Genomic DNA, 24717 nt, shown 5'->3' with positions numbered 1-24717 from the left:
ATAGTCTCACTAAGCGCAAACCAGATGGGATGGCGTATTGCTGCAGAATGCTGTGGTAGTCATGCTGGTTAAGTGTGCCTTGAATTTTAAATAAATCACTGACAGTGTTACCACACCTCCTCCCCCATGCTTCACAGTGCAAACCACACATGCAAATATCACTCTACTCTGCATCTCAGAAAGACACAGCAGTTGGAACCAAAAATCTCAAATTTGGACTCATCAGGCCAAAGGACAGATTTCCACTGGTCTAATGTCCATTGTTCATATTTCTTGGCCCAAGCAAGTCCCTTCTTATTGGTGTCCTTAAGTAGTGGTTTCTTTGCAGCAATTCAACCATGAAGGACTGATTTGCACAGTCTCCTCTGAACAGTTGATGGTGAGATGTGTCTGTTACTTGAACTCTGAAGCATTTATTTGGGCTGCAATTTCTCAGGCTGGTAACGAATGAATTTATCCTCTGCAGCAGAGTTAACTCTGGGTCTTCTTTTCTTGTGGCAGTCCTCATGAGAGCCAGTTTCATCATAGTTCTGAAATGGTTTCTGAAACTGCACTTGAAGAAACTTTAAAAGTTCTTTCAATTTTCATAATTGACTGACCTTCATGTCTTAAAGTAATGATGGGCTGTTGTTTCTCTTTGCTTATTTGAGCTGTTCTTTCCATAATATGAACTTGGTCTTTTACCAAATGGGCTATATTCTGTATACCACCTTGTCACAACACAACTGATTGTCTCAAACATTTTCGAGTAGGCCTCCATTCGGTTGTCTATATGTATATATATATTGTCTATATGTCTATATATTTGACTGTGGGTAAATGGTTAATTTTGGGAGTAAAATATGCTCCTTTAAATGCAGAGATGTATTGTGGTGACAAACAAATTGGATAGATCTTGAAGCAGAAAATCTAAGAGACCATGGACACAGGGTTTGCCAAGCACAAAATCCAAGCACTCATTGTGCAGAGTTCAAACGCAGGATAGTGAAATTGATTGGTGCCACAAAACACCTGCGTGCTCACAGAAAATAACCAATTAGGATAAGTAATTTTGAACAAACTCACAAATCTTGTGTTCTGGAATTGGATCCTATAAACTATGTTATGAAATGTCGCAAATAGGCCCATCAACACCACCCTCAAATCGGAGCGATGGTTTGCCAATTACCAGTTTAACGCTACTTATTATTCTACTCTTACCGTGTGTGGTTCTTCTGTTGTTGTTGAACTGTTTGTTTCTGGGTTACAAGTTACACATTTGTTCAAAGAAGAACAGAAAAAGACAACGAGAGGACTACGATAGTATGTTACAGTCTACTCTGTCGATGCGCCAGAGAATGACCAGAATATCCGAGACGCCATTGTTGCCAAATCAAGATGGGAAAAGGGCTTACATCTCGGTTGCAGAGACAATTCGGACACAGCCCTCGAACTCTTCAAGAACTTCGTCAAAGGAGAGGGCAGCAGTGGACCAGAGAATCCGATTCATCCGGCCAGACGGGGCCACAGGCGGTGGCTTGGAGTCTCTGAGGACGCAGAGCACCATATTGGCCACCTCCAGGGTCGACCAGACGCGTAGGTCACGAATGTACAGCAGGAACAAAATGAACTGGCGCAGAAGCGCCCCTGTCCTACCGCAGTCAAGTGATTCAGAGGTAGAACGGCCTAACCTTGTACCACCCAACTCGCCTACGCTAAATAATCCACACTCAACGGTTAGTTCGTGGTTTCTAGCCCAAAATTAGTTTGTAACCCTTGAAGTCTGTCTTGGATACATGTGATGAATGACTGTTTTTACGCACGCAGGTAACATCTGACCAGAGGCCCATGCGTCGGTGCAGCACCATGGAGCTATTGAACAACATAGAACACCAGTTTGATATGGTTGACTTCGAATGTGAATATACCAGTAACATACCTCAAGAGATGTCATGCTTTGTTGTATCTGACAACTATTCCACCATGGGCCCTGGATTGGACAGCGACTTTGGAGCAAGCGCCGGTGAGCCATCATTAGGCCTACTAGAACATAGCGGTTTTACATTTACATGAAGTATGAATATCAAATGTTCTCCACCATTAGGCTGTGATAGGCCATCGCTTTCTATCTACAGTGGTGTACAAATACTTTAAAGTGCTACTTAAGTCGTTTTTGGGGCTATTTGACTTTTACTTAACTACATTTCTAAATAAGTGTACTTTTTACTCCATACATTTTCCCTGACACCCAAAAGTAGGCTACTCCTTACATTTTGAACGCTTAACACGACACGAAGATGGTCCAATTCACGCACTTAATGTATCAAGAGAACATCCCTGTCATCCCTGCCTCAGACGGACTCGCTAAACACGTTTCGTTTGTAAATTATGTCTGAGTGTTGGTGTGCCCCTTGCTATCCCTGTAATAAGGGGGGAAAGTGCCATCCGGTTTGCATAATTTTAAAGCATTTTAAATTATTTATACTTTTGACGCTTAAGTATATTTAAAACCAAATACTTTTACTCAAGTATTTTACTTGGTGTCTTTTACTAGTCATTTTCTATTAAGGTATCATTACTTTTACTCATGTATGACAATTGGATACGTTTTACATCACTGCCAAGCTAATTACGCAAACGCTTCTCCAGGTGTCTCGCTCCGGATTTTATCCGCGGACAGCGACGGTCTCAACAACGGTGTGTGGGACTCCGGAATGGAATGGGACTATTACGACCCGTGCTATGTGAGGGAGAAAAACATACCCAAACAGAAACATCACATGCCTGCATTGCATACCAAGCATTATTGGGTATGATGCCAGAGAACATTACATATTTTAATATTTATTTATTATTATTAGGCTACATTTTTCTCAAAATATTTAATTCTAAAAAGCGCACTAACACAGATTATCACTATTTCCAATTAGCCAAACGAAACGCCCCCCCCCCCCCCCCCCCCCCCCCCCCTCCCCACACACCAGTTTTGTAAAAAACTGCACTCACTTTTGTAAATCACACATTTATTCTCATTAAACTATGTATATTCATTGTCCAAGACACTTCTACTATTCACATTGTTTGTTACACTTGAATATGCACATTTATTATATGCACTAAAATTGCTTACATTTTATTTCATCCACTACTAAAGTTGTCAATAAAGATTGTATTGCAAGCAATACATATTTCCTCAAACTAATTGATTGGTTTCATGGTTGAAGTTTATTCCCTTTTCAAAGATCTGTACAAATTGCAAACTGACACCCACTATTCACCAGTTAATTTATTGTTTTAATTTCGTACAATTCAATTTAAATGTTTTAAACCCTATATATTCATACATTACAAGTCATAAGCAATTCCCCTCCCTCTATAACAGGCTAGTTTTATATCCTTCATTAGTTGCACATATGAAGTCAGAAGTACTCACACAGGCTTCTGCCCCCCCTCCTTAAATCCATACAAGATTTGAAAAAGTCCTGCAGTGCCAGAACACAGACAAGCTGCAACATGCTGTCTAACTATTAAAGGGGGATGAGAAAGGTTGGTAAATAATGGGATTTTTTTGTGTATATTGTGCGGCATTGTACAGATTTGCCAGAATGTATATGAGGAAACTTTGGTCCACAGAGTGGTTGTGTTTTGGTCCACTGTGGGTCATGGTGTGGTTTAACCATAGAGGTCGTCGTCGTTGTCCTCGTTGAAGACTGTGCCACCGCTGCCACCAGCAGAGCCCTGGCTGGGCCCGGCCCCTGGCGCAGAGTTAGTGGGGAACCTGAGACGAGGACAGGAATTGTTTTGCTCATTACAGTAAATATCAGGTGGAGCCAGCTTGGCATTGTCAGTACATTCCTTATGTAAAACACATGGCTTGTTAGCTGTACATGGAATAGATGTATTTTGTAAGAAAAGTTGAATGAAAATCCCCAGTGGTGGTGTATCTAGGATATATGGGAGCGGAGATAGGTAACAGTATTATTCAACACCATCATCCGCTATGTATTATGTGCGTTTTGCTTACCGGAAACTTCCGAAGCCTCTGCTCTGCTGTAACGTCTGGGCGAACATCTCGTATTTGCGGATGTCGTTGTCGCTGACGGAGCGGCGGGCGAAACGCATGGCCTCCTCAAAATGGTCCTTACGGATCTCTGGGACAGGGTCGTCCTCCTCCACCTCCTGTGGGTTCAAGAGGGATAGAAAGAGGTGAAGGGGGGGGGTTAAAGAACTTATCTATAAAATACAATCACGCCTTCTCTTCCTCCGGTATGTGTGTAAATCAGTTTAAGGTTAAATGCATCATCCCTTCTCCCTTGTAAAATAAAAACTTTCTGTGTATACATAATGCATAGAAATCAAATAAATGTCCCAGTTGATTTACTCAGTCATTTAATATTGAATACAGAAATGTTGTTTTGTGTCTTCCTGAAATTAAATCTGCTGGTGATTTGCCCAGATCCTACATTATCCAGGCTTCACATGCACAAAGTTAGCTATAGTCTAGACTGCATCATTGAACAAATATAGATTCATTAGTGACTAAACTCACCATGGCTGAGGGGTTGGTCTGCCTCTCCCTTTCCCTCCTGATCTCGTTCTCGATGGACTCCCTGATGGCCATCTTACAGGCCCTCTGGCAGATCTCTGTCAGGTCAGCTCCAGAGAAACCATTGGTCATCTTGGCCAAGAAATCCAGGTCCACATCCTTTAATCATACAGGGGTAGAGGGAGTACTTCCAGACAAAGATCAAACAGTAAATGGGATTATAAAATACATTTGTTTCACACACACAGCAATTTACATATGAACAACTTTTCCCACAAATCCATTTTCTACCCATTACATGTAGCCCAGCCTGGAATGAAGACATTTAATGAGCCCCAACCCCTCAAATCAGAACATGCTGACCGAGGTGGGAAAAACAGTTCAGTCAGCACAATGTCAGCGCATGGTCAGATACACATAAATAGGCTTGCCTTGGCGATGGGTGACTTCCTGAGGTTGGCTCCGAGGATGTTGATGCGGGACTTCTCATCTGGCAGGGGGATGTAGATGAGCTGGTCCAGTCTGCCGGGCCTCAGGATGGCCGGGTCGATGATATCAGGCCTAGTACGGCACACAGTTTAGTCATTTAGCTTAACCTACATTTCTATCTCATTTTACAGTACCTTATTGTCCACCTAAGAACAAAGTGCAATCAACTGAGGTCGGGAAGACTACCACATAACATCATTGCAAGTAAAACCATAAAATATTGTGTAGAGCAGCAAGCCTAGTGCTAGAAATGTTTTTTAAACTCAAATTAACAGTGAAGCAGAGTGCTCTTCTTTGAGGTGATGATGGCCAACCTGTTGGTGGCGCCGATGATGAAGACGTTCTTCTTGCTGGACATGCCGTCCATCTCCGTCAGGATCTGGTTGATGACACGGTCGGCTGCTCCGCCACCATCACCCGCGTTGCCGCCACGCGCCTTGGCGATGGAGTCCAGCTCGTCAAAGAAGAGCACGCAGGGGGCGGCCTGGCGAGCCTGGAAGATCGAGGGTTTAGGAGGGTACGATATAGGTTCATTGGGGCACACAACAGAAAACGTTTTGCAATGGAAAAAGAAAATAAGTGTCTCACATTTATTAACCATCTTTTGTGCATGTGTAACACACAAATTAGATGTCATACAATTGATTAAAAAAAATATACAACTACAACATAAAATACAGGTAAATATGAGGTTAGAGGAATCTCGATAAATCGGTTTAGCCTTACCTTGTCAAAGATCTCTCGGACATTGGCCTCAGACTCGCCGAACCACATGGTGAGCAACTCGGGCCCTTTGATGGAGATGAAGTTGGCCTGGCACTCGTTGGCGATGGCCTTGGCCAGCAGGGTCTTACCGCAACCTGGGGGTCCGTAGAACAGCACGCCCTTGGATGGGGTCATGCCGAACTTCAAGAACTTGTCTGGGTGCTCCACTGGGTACTGAAGAGAAGAAGATCGTGAAGGTTAGACAAACCATTAATTAAGCTTTTCATGTGAGTTCCAAATAATCTCTAACAGTCTCCCCGGCAGGAATTGTTTTATGCACGTGATGTCAGAATGCACTCACTGTTCCAAAATGGGATTGTTTGGCAACAGGACAGTTAACACGCGCTGCCTGCTAATTATCTGAAGGCTATTTTTCCACTTGACAATTTAAAATTATTTCTAACAAGTAATATTTTTTTAACAACAGTTTGAATTGTGGTCTGTTCCACCTCCTCATTAATTCACATAGAAGTAACACATTTCAGTGTTGAGGACAATTTATGTCTGAGGCTTTACTGACCAAGACAAACTTCTCTCTTCGAGGAGAGCCCAAGCACTTCACCAATGTTTCTGCAGATCAAGTATGCAGACATTTGTGCAGACTTGCACAAATTGGGAAATTCTGTTTGGTGCTTGCAGTGCCTTGCTTGTTGTTTTCCTTACAAATAATAACTTTAGACGTGTGCGTTCCTATCAAAGTTAGTGTCTTATATCCTGTATATCGTGTTGTTGTTTCTACTGTAGCATACAGTAGGTATGTATGGAGCATAATGTATTTACAGTTTTATTCACATGTTTTCAAGTACTGGTGATAAATAATGCATTCTGATTATTGCATAGATTGTAATGGATACCTATGATGTGTGTAAAATACTTTTTGAATGTTCTACTGATTATAATGAGCTAATGCTAAGCTATTTGCCAGCTATGTGTGGAGCCATGTTTGTTGACATCATACAATGCATTCTGGGTGTCAAGTAAATGTCTGTCAGACAAAAGATATTATGAAGTGAAGGGTAAACTTCCAGAAGTGAATGAAGGGAAGTGAATTATCGTAGACGACACACCCTCTTCATGATGCATACTGTAAACAGACCAAACTCCTCGTATCTTTGGTTGACGAGAAAAAACAAACATGGCGGCGCGCACAAACTACCCATGGTCTGATTACTTACGATTTCTAGAAAGTGATTTACTCAATTATTTAGATCAAATCGTGAGCTCACCCGTGATGTGATGAATTATGAATAGTAATTGCTATTAGCTAATTCATATTGTGGTTTCCTCAGTCTTTCCTCAGTTAGCACTAGGACTAATGTAGGCGACATTTTCCAGTTTGGATTATTGTGTATGCTATCGCTACTTCTGTGAATGTCTGAAAATTACAATAAACTGGTCACGTTCAGGACATAACTTTTTAAGGACTGTTTGTGACAAATGTTTCTGTGAGGGAAAAAAAGTGTGGCTAGCTCAAATGCTGACTGTTGCATCATCAAAACTGGACGTTCTAAATAAGCGTTCTAATCACAGGTTTGAACGTACGCTGCAGGGGACCCACTGTAGAATGATAACACCTGTAAAGGGATTCATCATTCAGACTCCTCACTCTTTCAATGAATGATACAAAATCAACAAATGACATTAGATTTTGTGGTATATAAATCTACATCTCATCAGTAACATACCCCACGACTAGAACATGGCCTACCTGTACAAGCTCCTGGAGTTCCCTCTTGACATCCTCCAGACCACCGATGTCCTCCCAGCTGATGTTGGGCACCTCCACCACAGTCTCTCTCAGGGCAGATGGGTTGCTCTGGCTCAGAGCCCACTGAAACACAACCCACATACAACTGGTTAGTGCAGCTGGCTTAACGATTCTCTGCTACGACTGGTTCTAATGCTCAATAGTTACAGCTGTCCTCAGACCATTAGCAAAAAGACAAATACTGGATGCAGCAGATTTGCATAGTGATGAAAAACCGAAGGGTGAATAAAGTTCTCAGTACAGTAGAAGCTACTTTGAGTGCTGTGTGTGTTGGAGAAAATAATCCAGTTCATTACTCTGAAGTCGTCCATGGTGACGGCAAGGGAGTTCATGACCTCTGCGTCGATGGTCTCGTCCTCAAGGTCGATGAGATCCATCTTCTTCCGGATGGCCTGCAGGGCGGCTTCAGAGCACAGAGCAGCCAGGTCAGCACCCACGTGGCCGTGAGTCTGATTGGCAACCTGGAGGACACAGACAGACATGGTCACACATACAGTATCAACATGGCAGGGACTTCACTTAAACCCACTCTCAACTTTTCATTCTACCTTACATACACAAAATGTTTCATTGACAACTGATATAATAGAAATTCATGTGATTTATATGTTTACGGTAATGGTAAGTAACTAAATGATTTATATGTATAAGGTAATGTTAAGATAATGACTAAAAGTATTCTACCCTGTCACTGTATAATGGAGTGAAATGTATTTGAATCATAAGACTAGAATTATTTAATGTGTGTGTATAGGACAAGTTAAGACTTATAGGCGAGACAGTGTATAGGCGAGACAGTGTGTGCCTAAGAAAATACAGAGAACAATTCAGCTGTGGTTGACCCGACCTGGCTAGAACTCTGAGAAACTTATGATAGGACAGGGAGTCCTTCTCAAGGTTCCTCTAATCTCGGGGGAATGGAACTGTTGGCTGGGTAGTGATAAACAGTGGTGAGAAAAGGATACAACTCACCTACTGTTCGCGTGTATGTATGTGCGTAGGATATCTACTGTTTGTGTGGACTTATGTGCGTAAGTTATAAAATGGATGTCTTTGTGTATAATGGACTTCAGAGCGCTCTCGTGAGTAAACATTCTGACTATTGCAAGCTGGGACTCTGTCTGTTTCATTCAACCAGAATCTTACAAACTCTGGGTTGCAGACTGAGTAGTTTAATTGAAATTCAGTTTAAGAACATTGAGAACAAAATTCTCGTAACAACAACCTCACTCTGTAAATTACAGTAGTGTTATATACACACACACCTGCTCGAGGTCAACATCGTCGGACAGTTTCATGTTCTTGGTATGGATCTGAAGGATCTCCAGTCTGCCTGTTGCGTCAGGAATCCCAATGTCCACCTCCCTGTCAAAACGCCCTGAGGAGAAACATCACACAGTTAAGGTCAGCCTCACTAACCAGCATATAAATAGATTCAATTCCAATTTATTTCTATGTTACCACCAACCCTGCTGATTCACAAGCAGTAATGACAAAGAATTTAAAAAAAGGATGAAGATATTAGTCAAATACAAGAGACTTCTGGCAAAACTAAGAACTTGATTTAAGAAGCGAACCTGTTACATCCTAGGTCTACAAGTGCACTGGGGGATCTTACCAAATCGCCTGAGGGCGGCGTCAATGCTGTTGGGTCTGTTGGTGGCTGCCATGACGATGACGTGAGCACGCTGCTTAAGGCCGTCCATGAGTGTGAGGAGCTGGGACACGATACGCCTCTCCACCTCACCGTGTGTCTACACAGGACAATACAGAAGGTTAATTACTTTTTCTGTTGACCCCAAGGAGGTCAAGTTTATGGTAGAGGGTATAAGAGTTTCATCTTATAGAGAATTTACTGTAGTGTCATTCAACCCTGGTCCTAGAGACCCATGTTTTAAGTTGTATTAGTTGCATGTACAGGACACACATGATGTACACCGTCCAACAAAATGCTGACTTGCAGGTAGGGCTGGGAATTGATAGGGACCTTATGATACAATATCACGATACTTAGGTGCCGATACAATATGTACTGCGATTCCCGCGATTCTATATGTATTACAATTCGATGTTATAAACATCCAATGCATTCAGAAAGTATTCAGACCCCTTCGTTACGTTACAGCCATATTCCAAAATAGATTAAACCGTTTTCCCCTCAATCGACACACAATACCCCATAATGACAAAGCAAAAACAGGTTCATTTAAATTTTTTACTAAAAAATGAAGTAAACTGATCACATTTACCTAAGTATTACAACCTAGTCTTCTTAGGTATGACACTACAAGCTTGGCACACCTGTATTTGGGGGAGTTTCTCCCATTCTTCTCTGCAGATCCTCTCAAGCTCTGTCAGATTGGCTGGGGAGTGTCGCTGCACAACTATTTTCAGGTCTCTTCAGAGATGTTCAAGTCCGGGCTCTGGCTGGGCCACTCAAGGACATTCAGACTCCTGCGTTGTCTTGGCTGTGTGCTTAGGGTTGTTATCCTGTTGGAAGGTGAACCTTCGTCCCAGTTTGAGGACTTGAGCACCCTTGAGCAGGTTTTCATCGAGGATCTCTGTACTTTGCTCCGTTCATCTTTGCCTCGATCTTGACTAGTCTCCCAATCCCTGTCGCTGAAAAACATCCTCTTTCTGGAAGGTTCTCCCATCCCCATAGAGGAACTCTGGAGCTCTGTCAGAGTGCCCATCGTGTTCCTGACCAAGGCCCTTCTCCCCCAATTGCTAAGTTTTGCCAGGCGGACAGCTCTTGGAAGTCTTGGTGGTTCCAAACTTCTTCCATGTAAGGATTATGGAGGCCACTGTGTTCTTGGGGACCTTGCTGCTGTAGACATTTTTTTGCTACCCTTCCCCAGATCTGTACCTCGACACAATCTGGTCTCGGAGCGATACGGACAACTCTTTCGATCTCATGGCTTGGTTTTTGCTCTGACATACACGGTCAACTGTGGGACCTTATTTAGACAGGTGTGCGCCGTTCCAAATCATGTCCAATCAATTGAATTTACCACAGGTGGATTCCAATCCAGTTGTAGAAACATCAAGGATGACCAATGGAAACAGGATGCACCGGAGTTCAATTTCGAGTCTTGTAGCAAAGAGTCTCAATATTAGAATGTGTTGTCACTTAAGCATCCTACGTTTAATATTTTTTTGTGGTCCACCAGTTATTTTTCCTATTGCCTTTTCCGTTTTTTTTTCCACGTAAATTTTATATCCTGAGATCTTAGAATATTCTGAGAATATTTTTAACAAGGAGGCATTGAGTTTAATATTATTCAGGTCTATCAGGAGATTGTCGTTAAATAAGTTTAGTTTATACTCATGTTTACTAATACCTGTTATGTTTAGGTCCTGTTTATTTTTGCAAGCGGTTCCATTGCCAGTCCAAAACAGGAGGGTGGAGACAGTACTGTCTCGTACCCCTTTCTACAGCAATATCATTTGTATATATTTTTGCGAAATGTACGATCAGCTGGAAAGTTGAATGCTTCAAAAAGTTAATAGAAAAGGCCATTCAAGACCGTCGAAAGCCTTTTCGGCATCAATAGTCATTATTGATGAATCGCCATCTTGTTTCTTAGCACATTGTATTATACTAAAACATGTCTTTGTTTGTAAGTGTCTATTTTTAACAAACCCTGTTTGTGTGTCAAGTCTGGTAATACTTCTGCCATACCGTTGTTTAAGAATTTTTTTATTTTACAGACTCAAGATTTTCCTGGTTTTAATATAACTGAAATAACAGTTTGATACATGGAACTCAGAAGCACTGAATTTAGTGATGCGTGTTGTCATTTGAATAAATAGGGGTGCTACTTTGTCCCAGAATATCAAATAAAATGTTATAGGAAAGCCATCCATCCCTGGTGCTTTTCTCCGTGAATGTTTTAATTGTCTAATATATTTATTGCTGGATGATTTCTATTTTGTCATTTTTTCTGCTGATAGTTGCGTGAAGGTTGTTGAGTCTAAGGATAGGATCAGTCCAAAGGTTATTTTAATAAAGCTTTTAAAATTATTAATAGCATTGTTTCTGATTTTAAAGCGTTTGTATCCTTATCCTTTTTTTAAACTAACTGGTTTTGCGTATTAATTTTGTGAGGGCTGCGAGGTGTTTACCAGGTTTGTTTCCCATTAAATAGTATGCTTTGAGTTTAACCTGTAGTTTTGGCTCTCGTCAAGGAGTAAATTCCTGCTTAAAATTCAGAAATCGTATTTCCTTCTTTACCTTGTAAAAAAAAAAAAAAATGATGGGCTTTTTCAAAGATTTATTTCTTTAAATTTACATTTCTAACTCAAGATTTTACTTTTGCAGAGTATGAGATTAGGAGATTGATAATTAGGAGATTGATAATGTACACCTTAAAAACATCCCAAATGATGTTGGGGGTCTGCTTTTCTTTGTCCACATTTGTAAAGGTCTTCATTTTTTGTTTACATATATAATAAAATGTAGGGTCTTGAAGATGCGCTGTTCATTCTCCATATTCTGTCACTAAGTGTATTTTCTGTTGGTGTATTTTCTGTTGGTGTAAAAGCATGATACAGGAGAATGATCCGATATCACTATATTATCGATTTTAGCTCCCAGTATAATGTTGAGTGCATTTCTTGAAAAAGCTATTCGAGCTTTTGTTATTTTTTTTGTCTTTTGTAGTTGGGAATAATAATCTCCAGGTGTCCTGTAGAGATTGTTTTTCAGCCTCTTTGGAGGTTCCTTGAATGCCTTTTTATTTGTTTTTATTTCCATGTCTGTCTCACTAGCTGAATGCATGATTTAGGTTACCTGCTAAAATAGTTCCTGTGAGTTTGATTATTACTGAACCAAAAATAAACACAACATGCAATAATTTCAAAGATTTTACTGAGTTACAGTTCATGTAAAGGAAATCAGTCAATTGAAATTCATTGGGCCCTAATCTATGGATTTCACATGACTGGTAATATAGACATGCATCTGTTGGTCACAGATACCTCAAAAAACAGGTATGGGCGTGGATGAGAAGTATCTGGTGTGAGCACCATTTGCTTCATGCAGCGTGACGCATCTCCTTCGCATAGAGTTGATCAGGCTTTTGATTGTGACCTGTGGAATGTTGTCCCACTCCTCTTCAATAGCTGTGCGAAGTTGCTGGATATTGGCGGGTTCTGGAACACGCTGTCGTGCACATCGATCCAGAGCATCCCACACATGCTTAATGGGTGACATGTCTGGTGAGTACGCAGGCCATGGGCGAACTGGGACAATTTCAGCTTCCAGGAATTGTGTACAGATCCTTGTGACATGGGTGTGTATTATCATGCTGAAGCGGGTGAATGGCACAACAGTGGGCCTCAGAATCTCATCCTTGTATCTCTGGGCATTCAAATTACCATCGATAAAAGACAATTGTGTTCGTTGCTTGTAGCTTATGCCTGCCTATACCATAACACCACGCAGTGCACTCTTCACAACATTGACATCAGCAAACCGCTTGCCCACACGACACCATACTGCGGTTGTGAAGCCGGTTGGACTTACTGCCAAATTCTCTAAATTGATGTTTGGAGACGGCTTATGGTAAAGAAATTAACATTAAATTCTCTGCCAACCGCTCTGGAGGTCATACCTGCAGTCAGCATGCCAATTGCACGCTCCCTCAAAACTTGAGATATCTGTGGCATTGTGTTGTGTGAGAACTTCACATTTTAGTGGGATTTTATTGTCCCCAGTACAAGGTGCACCTGTGTAAAAATCATGGTTTATCTTGGCAAAGAAGAAATGCTCACTAACATGGATGTAAACAAATTTGTGGACCAAATTTGAGAAGCTTTTTGTGCGTATGGAACATGAGACCAACACTTTACATGTTGCGTTGATGTTTTTGTTTATATGCACAGGCAAACATCCACCCACCCACAGAATAGTTATTGACATACATGCTATATTTCCTTTTTTGTATTTTCTTTTCAGTGTCCATGTAACCCATTGGCATCAGCTACTGCTATCGTTACTTCCTAGAGAACAGCAGTTACTTGAGCAAAGTATAATATGGTATTGGGGGAGGGGGAAAGAATATTGTATGTGACGCCCAAGACCAGGTATGTAGCCTAGACCAGGTATGTAGCCTAGTGTGCTTATCACTTTTTCCTGATCCTTCCTCTCCTCAGGGCAGGTGGCTCTCCTTCAACGGGAAAGGTTTCTTGTAGCTTGTTTAGGACTTCATCAGTGCTTGTGAATTCCATCCTTTGCGTTCTCTTCCATACCCATAGCACTGCCGGGAAGCTAAATTGAGATTTGATTCCAATTTCTTCCAGTGATTGATGGAAATGTAATCCGTGCAGGTTTTTTCTCAGCCTAGCAGACAGGTCCTGGATGAATCGAATGGACTGGCCATGGATTTTGATCTCCTTTCACCCCTGTGCAGTCAGCATGTTGACTTTGGTCTGATAGTTCCACAGCTTGACGATTACCATGCGAGGGTATTTAGCGTTCTTCTGTTTCACGCCATCCTATGCTATCGTTCCAGATCCTCTGGTGATATATTCACGTCAAGTTCCTTTTATCAATTTGACCAGGTAGCTGGAAACGTCTCCCTTTTCCTCGTCTTCTGGCAGGACAATATTCTCCTGTTGTTTGGTCTCATTCTGATTTCTTGCTGATCCAATTAATCTAAAGTTTGCAACTTTGTTACCAGAAGGCTAATTTTGTAGTCTTGTTCATTCATGCACACGCCTTGTATGTGCATGTATGACATGATAGACTACTTTTTTAACAACAGCTTGTAGCAGTTTGTTTGTTTTGATGGGCATTGAGAGTATTTTAGCTATGTTTTCCTGGATATCCTTTAGCTGTTTATTACCATTGTTTGCATCTCCAAGTTGCTCCTTGTCTTTTCCTCTGGGGGAAGCCATGGCTTGTTCAATTAGTGCCGTCGCGTTCGCTTAACCAACTGATTGGGTCGCTGTTAAACATAACTGACTTCTCACTCTCTCCCAGTTGCTTGGGGATATATTGATCTATCGATTTTTAGAGGCTTGATTTAAAAACTTTGTTGTCTGGCTTCTACATATAACCAGTTTTATCGGTACAAAACGGAGCTACTCACACCCCATGCATCCTATCGGTACGCACATGCGACTCTCCACTACTACTTGCAGGTTCCTTCTCAACAATGCAACATTGGCCTCCCGGGTACTGCAGCGCCAGCTGTGCCATCAGAGTCCCTGGGTTCGCGCCCAGGCTCTGTCGTAACCGGCCGCGACCGGGAGGTCCGTGGGGCGACGCACAATTGGCCTAGCGTCGTCCGGGTTAGGGAGGGCTTGGTCGGTAGGGATGTCCTTGTCTCATCGCGCACCAGCGACTCCTGTGGCGGGCCGGGCGCAGTGCGCGCTAACCAAGGTTGCCAGGTGCACGGTGTAGCCTCCGACACATTGGTGCAGCTGGCTTCCGGGTTGGATGCGCGCTGTGTTAAGAAGCAGTGCGGCTGGTTGGGTTGTGTATCGGAGGACGCATGACTTTCAACCTTCGTCTCTCCCGAGCCCGTACGGGAGTTGTAGCGATGAGACAAGATAGTAGCTACTACAACAATTGGATACCACGAAATTGGGGAGAAAAAGGGGTAAAAATTCAACAACAAAAAATAAATTAAAAAAAATTAAAAAACAATGCAACATTCAGAAATAATAAAAGATACGAATACGAACACAGTAAATGGCTCAGGAGAATAAACATTTTAGTATCACAGTATCACAAACTGGGCGTGCAGGCTTTTGTTCTAGCCCTGTGCTACCACACCTGATTCAACTTTTTTTAAAAGTGTTTGAGCTGGGCTTGAAAAAAAGCCTGCACACCCTGTGAGCCTCCAGGGTTGTGTTCAGTAGGACACATTGTAGCAAAACTTGAGTTCAGGTAGTGCCTTCCCGTTTCACTCAGTTTCAAAACTTTCTCCCTAACGAACATGACTTGGGACAGGTTTGAAGAACATTGGTCTTTTGGATGAGAAGGAAACTGTATCAGAAGATGTGAACCCACCTTTTCTCTTTTTGGTGCAATGGCGTCCAGCTCATCAATGAAGATGATGGCAGGGGCATTCTTCTCAGCCTCCTCGAAGGCCTTCCTCAGGTTACTCTCAGACTCTCCGGCCAGTTTACTCATGATCTCAGGCCCTGAAACATTTAGCAGGCACAAGTTCAACTACTCGGAAACGTCCTGACAACAAACACACTGAATGTGTAATTCTGACCATCAATGAACAACAGATTTAGGGTCAATAAATTAAAAATTCAGTCAGTTGCATTGAAATTCCAACTAAAAACATTTAAGTATTTTTAATGGAATTTCAATCCACTTCATGCATTGACTGAATTGAAATGGAATTTAACAAAATGCTGATGAAAAATAACAAAAGCTTTTGTCCTTCAGTCTCTCACCATTGATAAGGAAAAAGAAGGCTCCAGTCTCATTCGCCACAGCACGGGCGATCAGAGTCTTTCCTGTTCCAGGGGGTCCGTACAGCAGGATTCCCCTTGGAGGCTGAATGAAAATTAGAAGTGATAAAAAATGTTTTACATGAAAATGTAATTCAACAGCAAGTCATTCACCTGCATAAACAAACCAAATCAAAATGTATGGTTAAAACAAGAAACCAGTTTTAGGCATGTACAGTGCCTTGCGAAAGTATTCGGCCCCCTTGAACTTTGCCACCTTTTGCCACATTTCAGGCTTCAAACATAAAGATATAAAACTGTATTTGTTTGTGAAGAATCAACAACAAGTGGGACACAATCATGAAGTGGAACGACATTTATTGGATATTTCAAACTTTTTTAACAAATCAAAAACTGAAAAATTGGGCGTGCAAAATTATTCAGCCCCCTTAAGTTAATACTTTGTAGCGCCACCTTTTGCTGCGATTACAGCTGTAAGTCGCTTGGGGTATGTCTCTATCAGTTTTGCACATCGAGAGACTGACATTTTTTCCCAATCCTCCTTGCAAAACAGCTCGAGCTCAGTGAGGTTGGATGGAGAGCATTTGTGAACAGCAGTTTTCAGTTCTTCCCACAGATTCTCGATTGGATTCAGGTCTGGACTTTGACTTGGCCATTCTAACACCTGGATATGTTTATTTTTGAACCATTCCATTGTAGATTTTGCTTTATGTTTTGGATCATTGTCTTGTTGGAAGACAAATCTCTGTCCCAGTCTCAGGTCTTTTGCAGACTCCATCAGGTTTTCTTCCAGAATAGTCCTGTATTTGGCTCCATCCATCTTCCTATCAATTTTAACCATCTTCCCTGTCCCTGCTGAAGAAAAGCAGGCCCAAACCATGATGCTGCCACCACCATGTTTGACAGTGGGGATGGTGTGTTCAGCTGTGTTGCTTTTACGCCAAACATAAAGTTTTGCATTGTTGCCAAAAAGTTCAATTTTGGTTTCATCTGACCAGAGCACCTTCTTCCACATGTTTGGTGTGTCTCCCAGGTGGCTTGTGGCAAACTTTAAACAACACTTTTTATGGATATCTTTAAGAAATGGCTTTCTTCTTGCCACTCTTCCATAAAGGCCAGATTTGTGCAATATACGACTGATTGTTGTCCTATGGACAGAGTCTCCCACCTCAGCTGTAGATCTCTGCAGTTCATCCATAGTGATCATGGGCCTCTTGGCTGCATCTCTGATCAGTCTTCTCCTTGTATGAGCTGAAAGTTTAGAGGGACGGCCAGGTCTTGGTAGATTTGCAGTGGTCTGATACTCCTTCCATTTCAATATTATCGCTTGCACTGTGCTCCTTGGGATGTTTAAAGCTTGGGCAATCTTTTTGTATCCAAATCCGGCTTTAAACTTCTTCACAACAGTATCTCGGACCTGCCTGGTGTGTTCCTTGTTCTTCATGATGCTCTCTGCGCTTTTAACGGACCTCTGAGACTATCACAGTGCAGGTGCATTTATACGGAGACTTGATTACACACAGGTGGATTGTATTTATCATCATTAGTCATTTAGGTCAACATTGGATCATTCAGAGATCCTCACTGAACTTCTGAAGAGAGTTTGCTGCACTGAAAGTAAAGGGGCTGAATCATTTTGCACGCCCAATTTTTCAGTTTTTGATTTGTTTAAAAAGTTTGAAATATCCAATAAATGTCGTTCCACTTCATGATTGTGTCCCACTTGTTGTTGATTCTTCACAAAAAAAATACAGTTTTATATATTTATGTTTGAAGCCTGAAATGTGGCAAAAGGTCGCAAAGTTCAAGGGGGCCGAATACTTTCGCAAGGCACTGTATCTAATAATTGTACACAAGGTTTGACGTGAAGGATGAGAGGTGTATTTAGCTCACCTTGACGCCGATGGCCTTGAACAGTGCTGGGTGTCTCAGGGGCAGCTCCACCATCTCCTTAATCTGGGCCAGCTGCTTCCTCACACCACCAATGTCATCATAGCCAACCTCATTCAGAGACTCCTCTTCATCCTGAACACAGAAATAGATGTGGTTAGTAAAGCATAAGAAACTAGGGCAAAAGGCTACAGATAGCATACAAATGTAAGAAATTGTTTTCTACGATCAGAAAAATCAGGAATTCCTGAATAATCAAGAAAAATCCCATCTCTGAAAACTCCAGCTTTGATGTTAACTTGCTCTCATGCACAAGATCCAACTGAAGATGTAGTAACAAGAGACTTGCTGCTCTATAGAAATCTGCAGCAGTGCTGGTACGAATACCTCTCGTTTGATGGGCTCCCCCTCACAGTGGATGACTGTGTCTGGGGCCACAATGCAGTAGGGGTTGGGGTCTGTCTCCACTACCTTGAACTCCACAGCTCGCATGCCTCCCCTCACCAGGAAGATGTCCCCTACAAACAGAGATTAAGCATTGACCCACATGCCTAATCCTCTGTCCTTGGCGTTTTTCATAATCATATTGTGAGACACACTGGCTGTGCCAGCAAACAAGGGTTGTTCGTACACAAATCGAAAGAACACTCTGAATCGAAGTGAAATAGGGAGGGACCATCTGTACTTATCAAATAAAAAAATACTTGTTTTCCATTAAGAAATCATGCCTTAATGAACATGACCCTGAACATATTCTGGAGTACAGGGTCATGTTCAAGTGGAGGAAGTACCTCCTCAGTTTCAAAACGTTTATTGTGCCTGCCTTAACACACCCCAGGTTGTCCTTTGGATCACAGTTTCCCAAACTCGGTCCTGGGCCCATCCTGGTTGTATGTTTTGGTTTTTGCCCTAGCACTACATAGCTGATTAAAATACCCAACTGATCATCAAGCTTTGATTATTTAAATTAGCTGTGTGGTGCTAGGACAAAAAACAAAACATGCAGGGGGGGCCACAGGACCGAGTTTGGATCACTGTTACCTTTCCTGATGGGCCTGTAGGCCTCCAGGAAGTAGGGCTTGAGGTAGACCTCAAACAGGTTTCCTGTGATCCCCTCCACAGTGTCATCAATGGGCAGAACGTGGATCCGCTTCCCGTACTTCACGTCTGGGCATGGCTGAATACTGTGGGACCACCAAAATAATGAATTATGTCAGGGCTTTACTGTACATTGGAGGAGCAGAGGTCTGGTTTTACACATGATGCTTCATTGATGCCAAAGTTATCCAGTTCCATCTCACCTGATAACATCTCCTAGGCGGACTCTTAGGTTGTTGCGGACCACTCTGTTCATGCGGACCTTCTCGTCGGAGCAGGTGTCATCAGAGAGCACGATGCAGACCGTCTCCCGTCTCTTCTTTCCTTTCATCAGCACTGTGTCTCCCCTGAACAGCTGCAACTCGTCCATCTTGGCCTAGGGCGGGACAGAGAAATCAGTCAGACACTAAATCCTATTGATTTAACATAGAACCTCCCACAGTGAAGATGTAACAGTCTAACACAGCCCGCAAAACTGGAATGAATGAGTTACTGGTGAAACAAATATGTATCACTCAGTGCAGACTGGGGGTTCACTAAAATGTCCCAGTCCCATTCATTCATCTCACCAATGCCTCACCTGAGACAGCGAGACCACACTGTTGTCCTCATTGAGAGATTCATCCACAACCAACCGGTTAGGCCTGGTCTTTTGCTTTAAAATCGCTGTGGATAGATCATCATTTTTCGATCTGAGGGAAAATCAAAGAGATGCTAAATATATCAGCTGGCAAGATGTAACATACTTGATCATTAAACCTGGGAGTACATACTGACAAGCTAGTTGACTGTAGGAAAGTTATGCTAAGCGATAAAAGGGTTTCCTTTAACCCTTAGTGTGATGTAATGAGCTCAAATCAACTGTAGTCTCTTTGGGTGAAAAATAAAGTGTCCCTACTGACTAGAGATAGAAACTTAGAATAACTATTGGCCAGTTGCTTTCAGTTTCTAATTATACAGTAGTGAAACTAACTACTAGAATGGGCATTCTATTTTGATGGGTTTTGAAATGTAATTTGCCACACTGTTAGCTAGTTAGCAGAATTAACAGGAAAGAAGAGTATTATTATTTTTATGAAACACAAAACAAATAGAAAAACAGAAATATACAAACAGTAAACAAACAGACAGGGGTATTAAATGTCGAGATACATTTTCAATTTGTCAAAAAGTATTATGGTACGTATTGCTTTTTTGATTTTAAACTTACTGATCATTTCAAACTAATGTTTCAATTCTATCTTAAACAATGTGAAGACAGGTTTGTTCTCCGCCCACTTCATTTTATGGATAAAGAATCTTCCATGAAAAATAAACATTAACAATGAAAGTTCAAATCGGGGTCCATATAATTTGGATCAAAATAAAAGTATTTCAAATTTACATTAATAGTAGTTTATTTTAAAAGAAAATTTTCTAACTCACTACAATCTTCTGAAATAAGAACGGTCCCAAAAGAGTCTCTGGGACAACTAAAAAAATGCACATTTGTTATCAATAGCCATTTTTTATCTGTGTACAATAAAAGGTCTTAGATTCTATGAATGAGTTTGTATGATACTTCTTTCACCTTTTAGATATACAATATTTCCCAGACAACAACAAGACTTTGTTCCAGTTCACTTATCCTAGGGCTACATTCCAGTATATTCCAGCAGAGGGAATAGTAACATCTTGACAGAGATTTCATTACACAGTGCCTTCGGAAAGTATTCAGACCCTTTGACATTTTGTTATGCTAAAAAAATATTTTCCCTCATCTACACACAATACCCCATAATGACAAAGTGAAACCAGGTTTGGACATTTTTGGAAATGTATTAACAATAAAACATACCTTATTTAATTAAGTATTCAAACCATTTGCTATGAGACTCGAAATTGAACTCAGGTACATCCTGTTTCCATTGATCATCCTTGAGATGTTTCTACAACTTGATTGGAGTCCACCTGTGGTCAATTCAATTGACTGGACATGATTTGGAAAGGCATACCTGTCTATATAAAAAGGACCCACAGTTGACAATGCAGGTCAGAGCAAAAACCAAGCCATGAGGTTGAAGGAATTGTCCGTAGCGCTCCGAGACAGGATTGTGTCAAGGCACAGATCAGGGGAAGGGTACCAAACAATTTCTGTAGCATTGAAGGTCACCAAGAACACAGTGGCCTCCATCATTCTGAAATGGAAGAAGTTTGGAACCACCAAGACTCTTCCTAGAGCTGGCCGTCAGGCCAAACTGAGCAATCGGGGGAGAAGGACCTTGGTCAGGAACTCGATGGTCACTCTGACAGAGCTCCAGAGTTCCTCTGTGGGGATGGGAGAACCTTCCAGAAAGACAACCATCAGGCCTTTATGGTAGAGTGGCCAGATGGGAAGACACTCCTCAGTAAAAGGCACATGAGAGCCCGATTGGAGTTTGCCAAAAAGCACCTAAAGGACTCTGACCATGAGAAACAAGATTCTCTCGTCTGATGAAACCAAGATTGAACTATTTGGCCTGAATGCTAAGCGTCACGTCTAGAGGAAACCTGGCACCATCCCTACAGTGAAGAATGGTTGTGGCAGCATCATCATGTGGGGATGTTTTTCAGCAGCAGGGACTAGGAGACTAGGCAGGATCGAGGGAAAGATAGAGCAAAGTTCAGAGAGATCCTTGATGAATACTTGCACCAGAGCACTCAGGACCTCAGACTGGGGAGAAGGTTTGCCTTCCAACAGGACAACGACCCTAAGCACACAGCCTAGACAACTCAAGAGCAGCTTCGGGACAAGTCTCTGAATGTCCTTGAGTGGCCCAGTCAGAACCCGGACTTGAACCCGATCTAACATCTCTGGAGAGACCTGAAAATAGCTGTGCAGCGATGCTCCCCATCCAACCTGACAGCGCTTGAGTCATACCCAACAAGACTCGAGTCAGTAATCTCTGCCAAAGGTGCTTCAACAAAGTACTGAGTAAAGGGTCTGAATACTTATGTATATGTTTTTTTATTTTCAATACATTTACAAACATTTCTAAAAACATGTTTTTGCTTTGTTATTATGGGGTATTGTGTGTAGATTGAGGGAAAAAACAATTAAATCCATTTTAGAATCAGGCTGTAATGTACCAATGTGGAAAAAGTGAAGGTGGCTGAATATTTTCCGAATGCACTGTGTGTGTGTGGAAAATGTAAATTCCTTCTAGCTGAATTGAGGCTACAAAATCCTCAGCAGTTGCACTTTGAGTATCGTTATATTCTCCTGAAAGAAGAACAGCACCGTAACTATTTGAAACTCCTCAGGAGTGAATGTAACAATGTGTGTGCTCATGAATTCTGGATAATCATATGGTAGTCCATCATTATTTGATAACTGTTTAACCCAGATAACGCGGTTGTCAAACTAGTTCTGGAAAAAGAAAGACTTGCTTTTGTATGTCTTTATTATCACAGCTTGTATATCTACTATGTGGGGAAAAGTTATTTGTACATAAGGTTTCAAGTTAGAAGTACTTGTTTATGAAAGTTAGCAAGCTTAATAGGGATCTTAGCCACATCAAGGCTGCATTTGAGTAAGAACTCTAGACCACCAATCTGTTGTAATATTAAATTAGGGATTATATTCCAAATGCAATCCTTATTTCTTAGATTGTTTTGTATGCATTTGATTTTAAAGATTATATTTGAGGTTTTAAAATCCTGAGCAGTCAACCCTCCCTCACTTTGGGTGCTACATATTACAGCTTTTCTTAATAAGGTTAATTCCTCCATATGAAGTTGAAGAATTTAGGATCAACCATTTTAGTTACTGACAGACGAACATCCAAGGCAAGGGAGGTATAAACTAATTTGGACAAACCTTCAGATTTTGACGAAAGTAAACATCTAGATAAAGATCACTTAACCAGGAGTTAAATATTTTTCCAATTGTCTCTACAATAGGAGAGACATTTAAGTTGGCCCTTTCTGATCTTTGCAAACTTCAATACCAAGATATGTAATCACATCTTTTACATGGATATTACAGAGTTTAAGTCACATGTTTTCAACGCAAATAATTCACATTTCCTAATATTCAGAGATAAACCAGATACATGTGAGAAGGCATTAATACACTCAATCGCTGTCCTGACTTCATTATGATCTTATTTGACAAAAAAAGTGGTGTCCTGAAACAATTGTTAACATTCTCTTTATCTTGTATCTGAATACCCCTAAAACTATCCTTATTGATATTAAGTGCAATAACTTGTGACCAATACAAATAAGGAGAAATTGGGCATCCTTATTTAATTCTGCTTCTAATATCAAATCGCAGAGGTTCCATGGGATAATTTAAGAGCTGTTACTATTACTATAAAGTGTCATATTGAAAACATTGACCAAAACCAAAAAAAATTATCTCAAAAATAAGTGTTCAACTGTATCAAAAGCCTTGTAAATTCTACAAATAAAATAAAGCCATAAGGTGCTCATTGTAATCTATCAAGTCCAAAACTAGTCGGATATTATTACATATGTCTGCCCTTCATAAAACTAGACTGGGTATCATCAATGATTTGATCAATACCCTTTTTAAGTCTTTCTGCAAAGATGGATGCAAGTAGTTTTCCATCATTGTTCATTAATGTGATTGGTCTCCAATGTTCTATAATTATAGGATCTTTGTTTGGTTTGTGGATTACAGAAATTAGGCCTGTTCATAGAAATGGGCAGGACCCCTAAATCAATTGCCTCCTTAAAGACATTAAATATAAATTCAGCAATATCCTACAGGAGAGGAGTAGTAGCTGTTAGGTACCATATAACTAACTACATAAGATTTATATTTACTCTTGAACGGAAAAAAAAGGGAGCATCACTGATGTTTACTGTACAAAATGCTAATATTTTGCTAAACGTTTACATCATTCAGCTGTGCATCTAGCTAGCTAACGGTGTTGTGCAGGCCCCACATGACACAGCAAGAAAAACTGCGAGAGCTAGTGGACAGTCATTAGCACGAGTTTGCTCATTTAGGTAGCTAGTTGACTACCTAATTGTAGCAAATTCGCTGTCAAATTAGCTAGATACATACACATCACTTAGCAAATGTTGGCACAACATGACAAACACAAATTCATGTCGCTGTCAGTTAGCTACGTTAGCTAGCTAACGTTATCTACCTAAGCTGCTAGCTAACAGTTTGGTAGATGGCTGGCTTTTATCTTTGACATGGCTAAGGTTAGCTTGCTAACCGGCACTGGTATAATCTTGCGACCATATAACTCTGGAACAATATTATTTGCATGTATTCTCTGTTCTCTTCTACTAGTTATATGCCTAGCTACATCCATAGAAAACGCATACCGATATTACCTAAAAGGTAGCTAGCTAGTTATTTGTACTAGAACCCGAAAGCTAGCTAACTTTAGCCAGCTAACAAAGCGACCATTATTGGTTACCGGATTCTATCTAGGAAAAGATCAAACCAACATTAGTTAGCAACACCAACTTACTCTCCTCCTGAAGCCATGGTGCTCCGCTTGGTATGTCCAACAAATAAAACCTGATTTCTTCCTCTTCTCGTGTGTTTCTCTTCAGTGAGTGCAACACCAACACCTAACTCTGGGTGCGTTCGTAAATTCACTCTGGAGAGCCAGCGAGCGCTAAGTGTGTTCGTAAATTCATCAGTTATTCTGCGCTCTGGCACACAGACGAGTGCTCTGAAATGGGAGTAGATAGCCAGAGTGAATTTACGAACGCACCCTCTGATTGGCGCTGCGGT

The 24717-nt window shown here is 41.3% G+C and overlaps 2 protein-coding genes across 3 annotated transcripts; one reads left to right on the top strand and one right to left on the bottom strand.

Moving 5' to 3' along the window:
• The first annotated feature begins 952 nt into the window (after positions 1-952).
• Positions 953-3181, top strand: hwa (huluwa). Its single transcript, XM_021601312.2, has 3 exons — positions 953-1715; positions 1807-2002; positions 2629-3181. Exons 1-3 carry the CDS (start codon positions 1110-1112, stop codon positions 2793-2795), a joined length of 969 nt encoding a protein of 322 aa, XP_021456987.1. The 5' UTR covers positions 953-1109; the 3' UTR covers positions 2796-3181.
• A 69-nt stretch (positions 3182-3250) lies between these two features.
• On the bottom strand, positions 3251-24673 carry LOC100136246 (valosin containing protein). Of its 2 annotated transcripts, XM_021601254.2 has the most exons (18): positions 24449-24673; positions 19552-19663; positions 19175-19347; positions 18915-19057; positions 18261-18391; positions 17877-18008; positions 15966-16068; positions 15568-15701; positions 9166-9301; positions 8813-8925; positions 7844-8008; positions 7488-7610; positions 5741-5953; positions 5329-5507; positions 4957-5086; positions 4529-4684; positions 4004-4158; positions 3251-3757 (listed from the first exon to the last, which is right to left on the bottom strand). In XM_021601254.2, the coding sequence occupies exons 1-18, from the start codon at positions 24463-24465 to the stop codon at positions 3652-3654; spliced, it is 2421 nt and encodes an 806-aa protein (XP_021456929.1). In that variant the 5' UTR covers positions 24466-24673; the 3' UTR covers positions 3251-3651. The 2 variants fall into 2 exon arrangements, with proteins under 2 accessions (XP_021456929.1, NP_001117982.1); NM_001124510.1 differs by lacking the exons at positions 19552-19663; positions 24449-24673 and having other exon boundaries at positions 19175-19319.
• Positions 24674-24717: the final 44 nt, after the last annotated feature.

The sequence above is a fragment of the Oncorhynchus mykiss genome, chromosome 5, assembly GCF_013265735.2.
Source record: "Oncorhynchus mykiss isolate Arlee chromosome 5, USDA_OmykA_1.1, whole genome shotgun sequence".
Taxonomy (NCBI): Eukaryota; Metazoa; Chordata; class Actinopteri; order Salmoniformes; family Salmonidae; genus Oncorhynchus; species Oncorhynchus mykiss.
This window is presented reverse-complemented; position numbering and strand designations above follow the sequence as displayed.

Coding starts and splice junctions, on each gene's coding strand:
- hwa (XM_021601312.2), top strand. CDS start 1,110: ATGTCGCAAATAGGCCCATCAACACCACCCTCAAATCGGAGCGATGGT. Junction 1,716..1,806: donor TAAATAATCCACACTCAACG/GTTAGTTCGTGG, acceptor TTACGCACGCAG/GTAACATCTGACCAGAGGCC. Junction 2,003..2,628: donor CGACTTTGGAGCAAGCGCCG/GTGAGCCATCAT, acceptor ACGCTTCTCCAG/GTGTCTCGCTCCGGATTTTA.
- LOC100136246 (XM_021601254.2), bottom strand. Junction 4,159..4,528: donor AGACCAACCCCTCAGCCATG/GTGAGTTTAGTC, acceptor TTGAACCCACAG/GAGGTGGAGGAGGACGACCC. Junction 3,758..4,003: donor AGAGGCTTCGGAAGTTTCCG/GTAAGCAAAACG, acceptor TCCTCGTCTCAG/GTTCCCCACTAACTCTGCGC.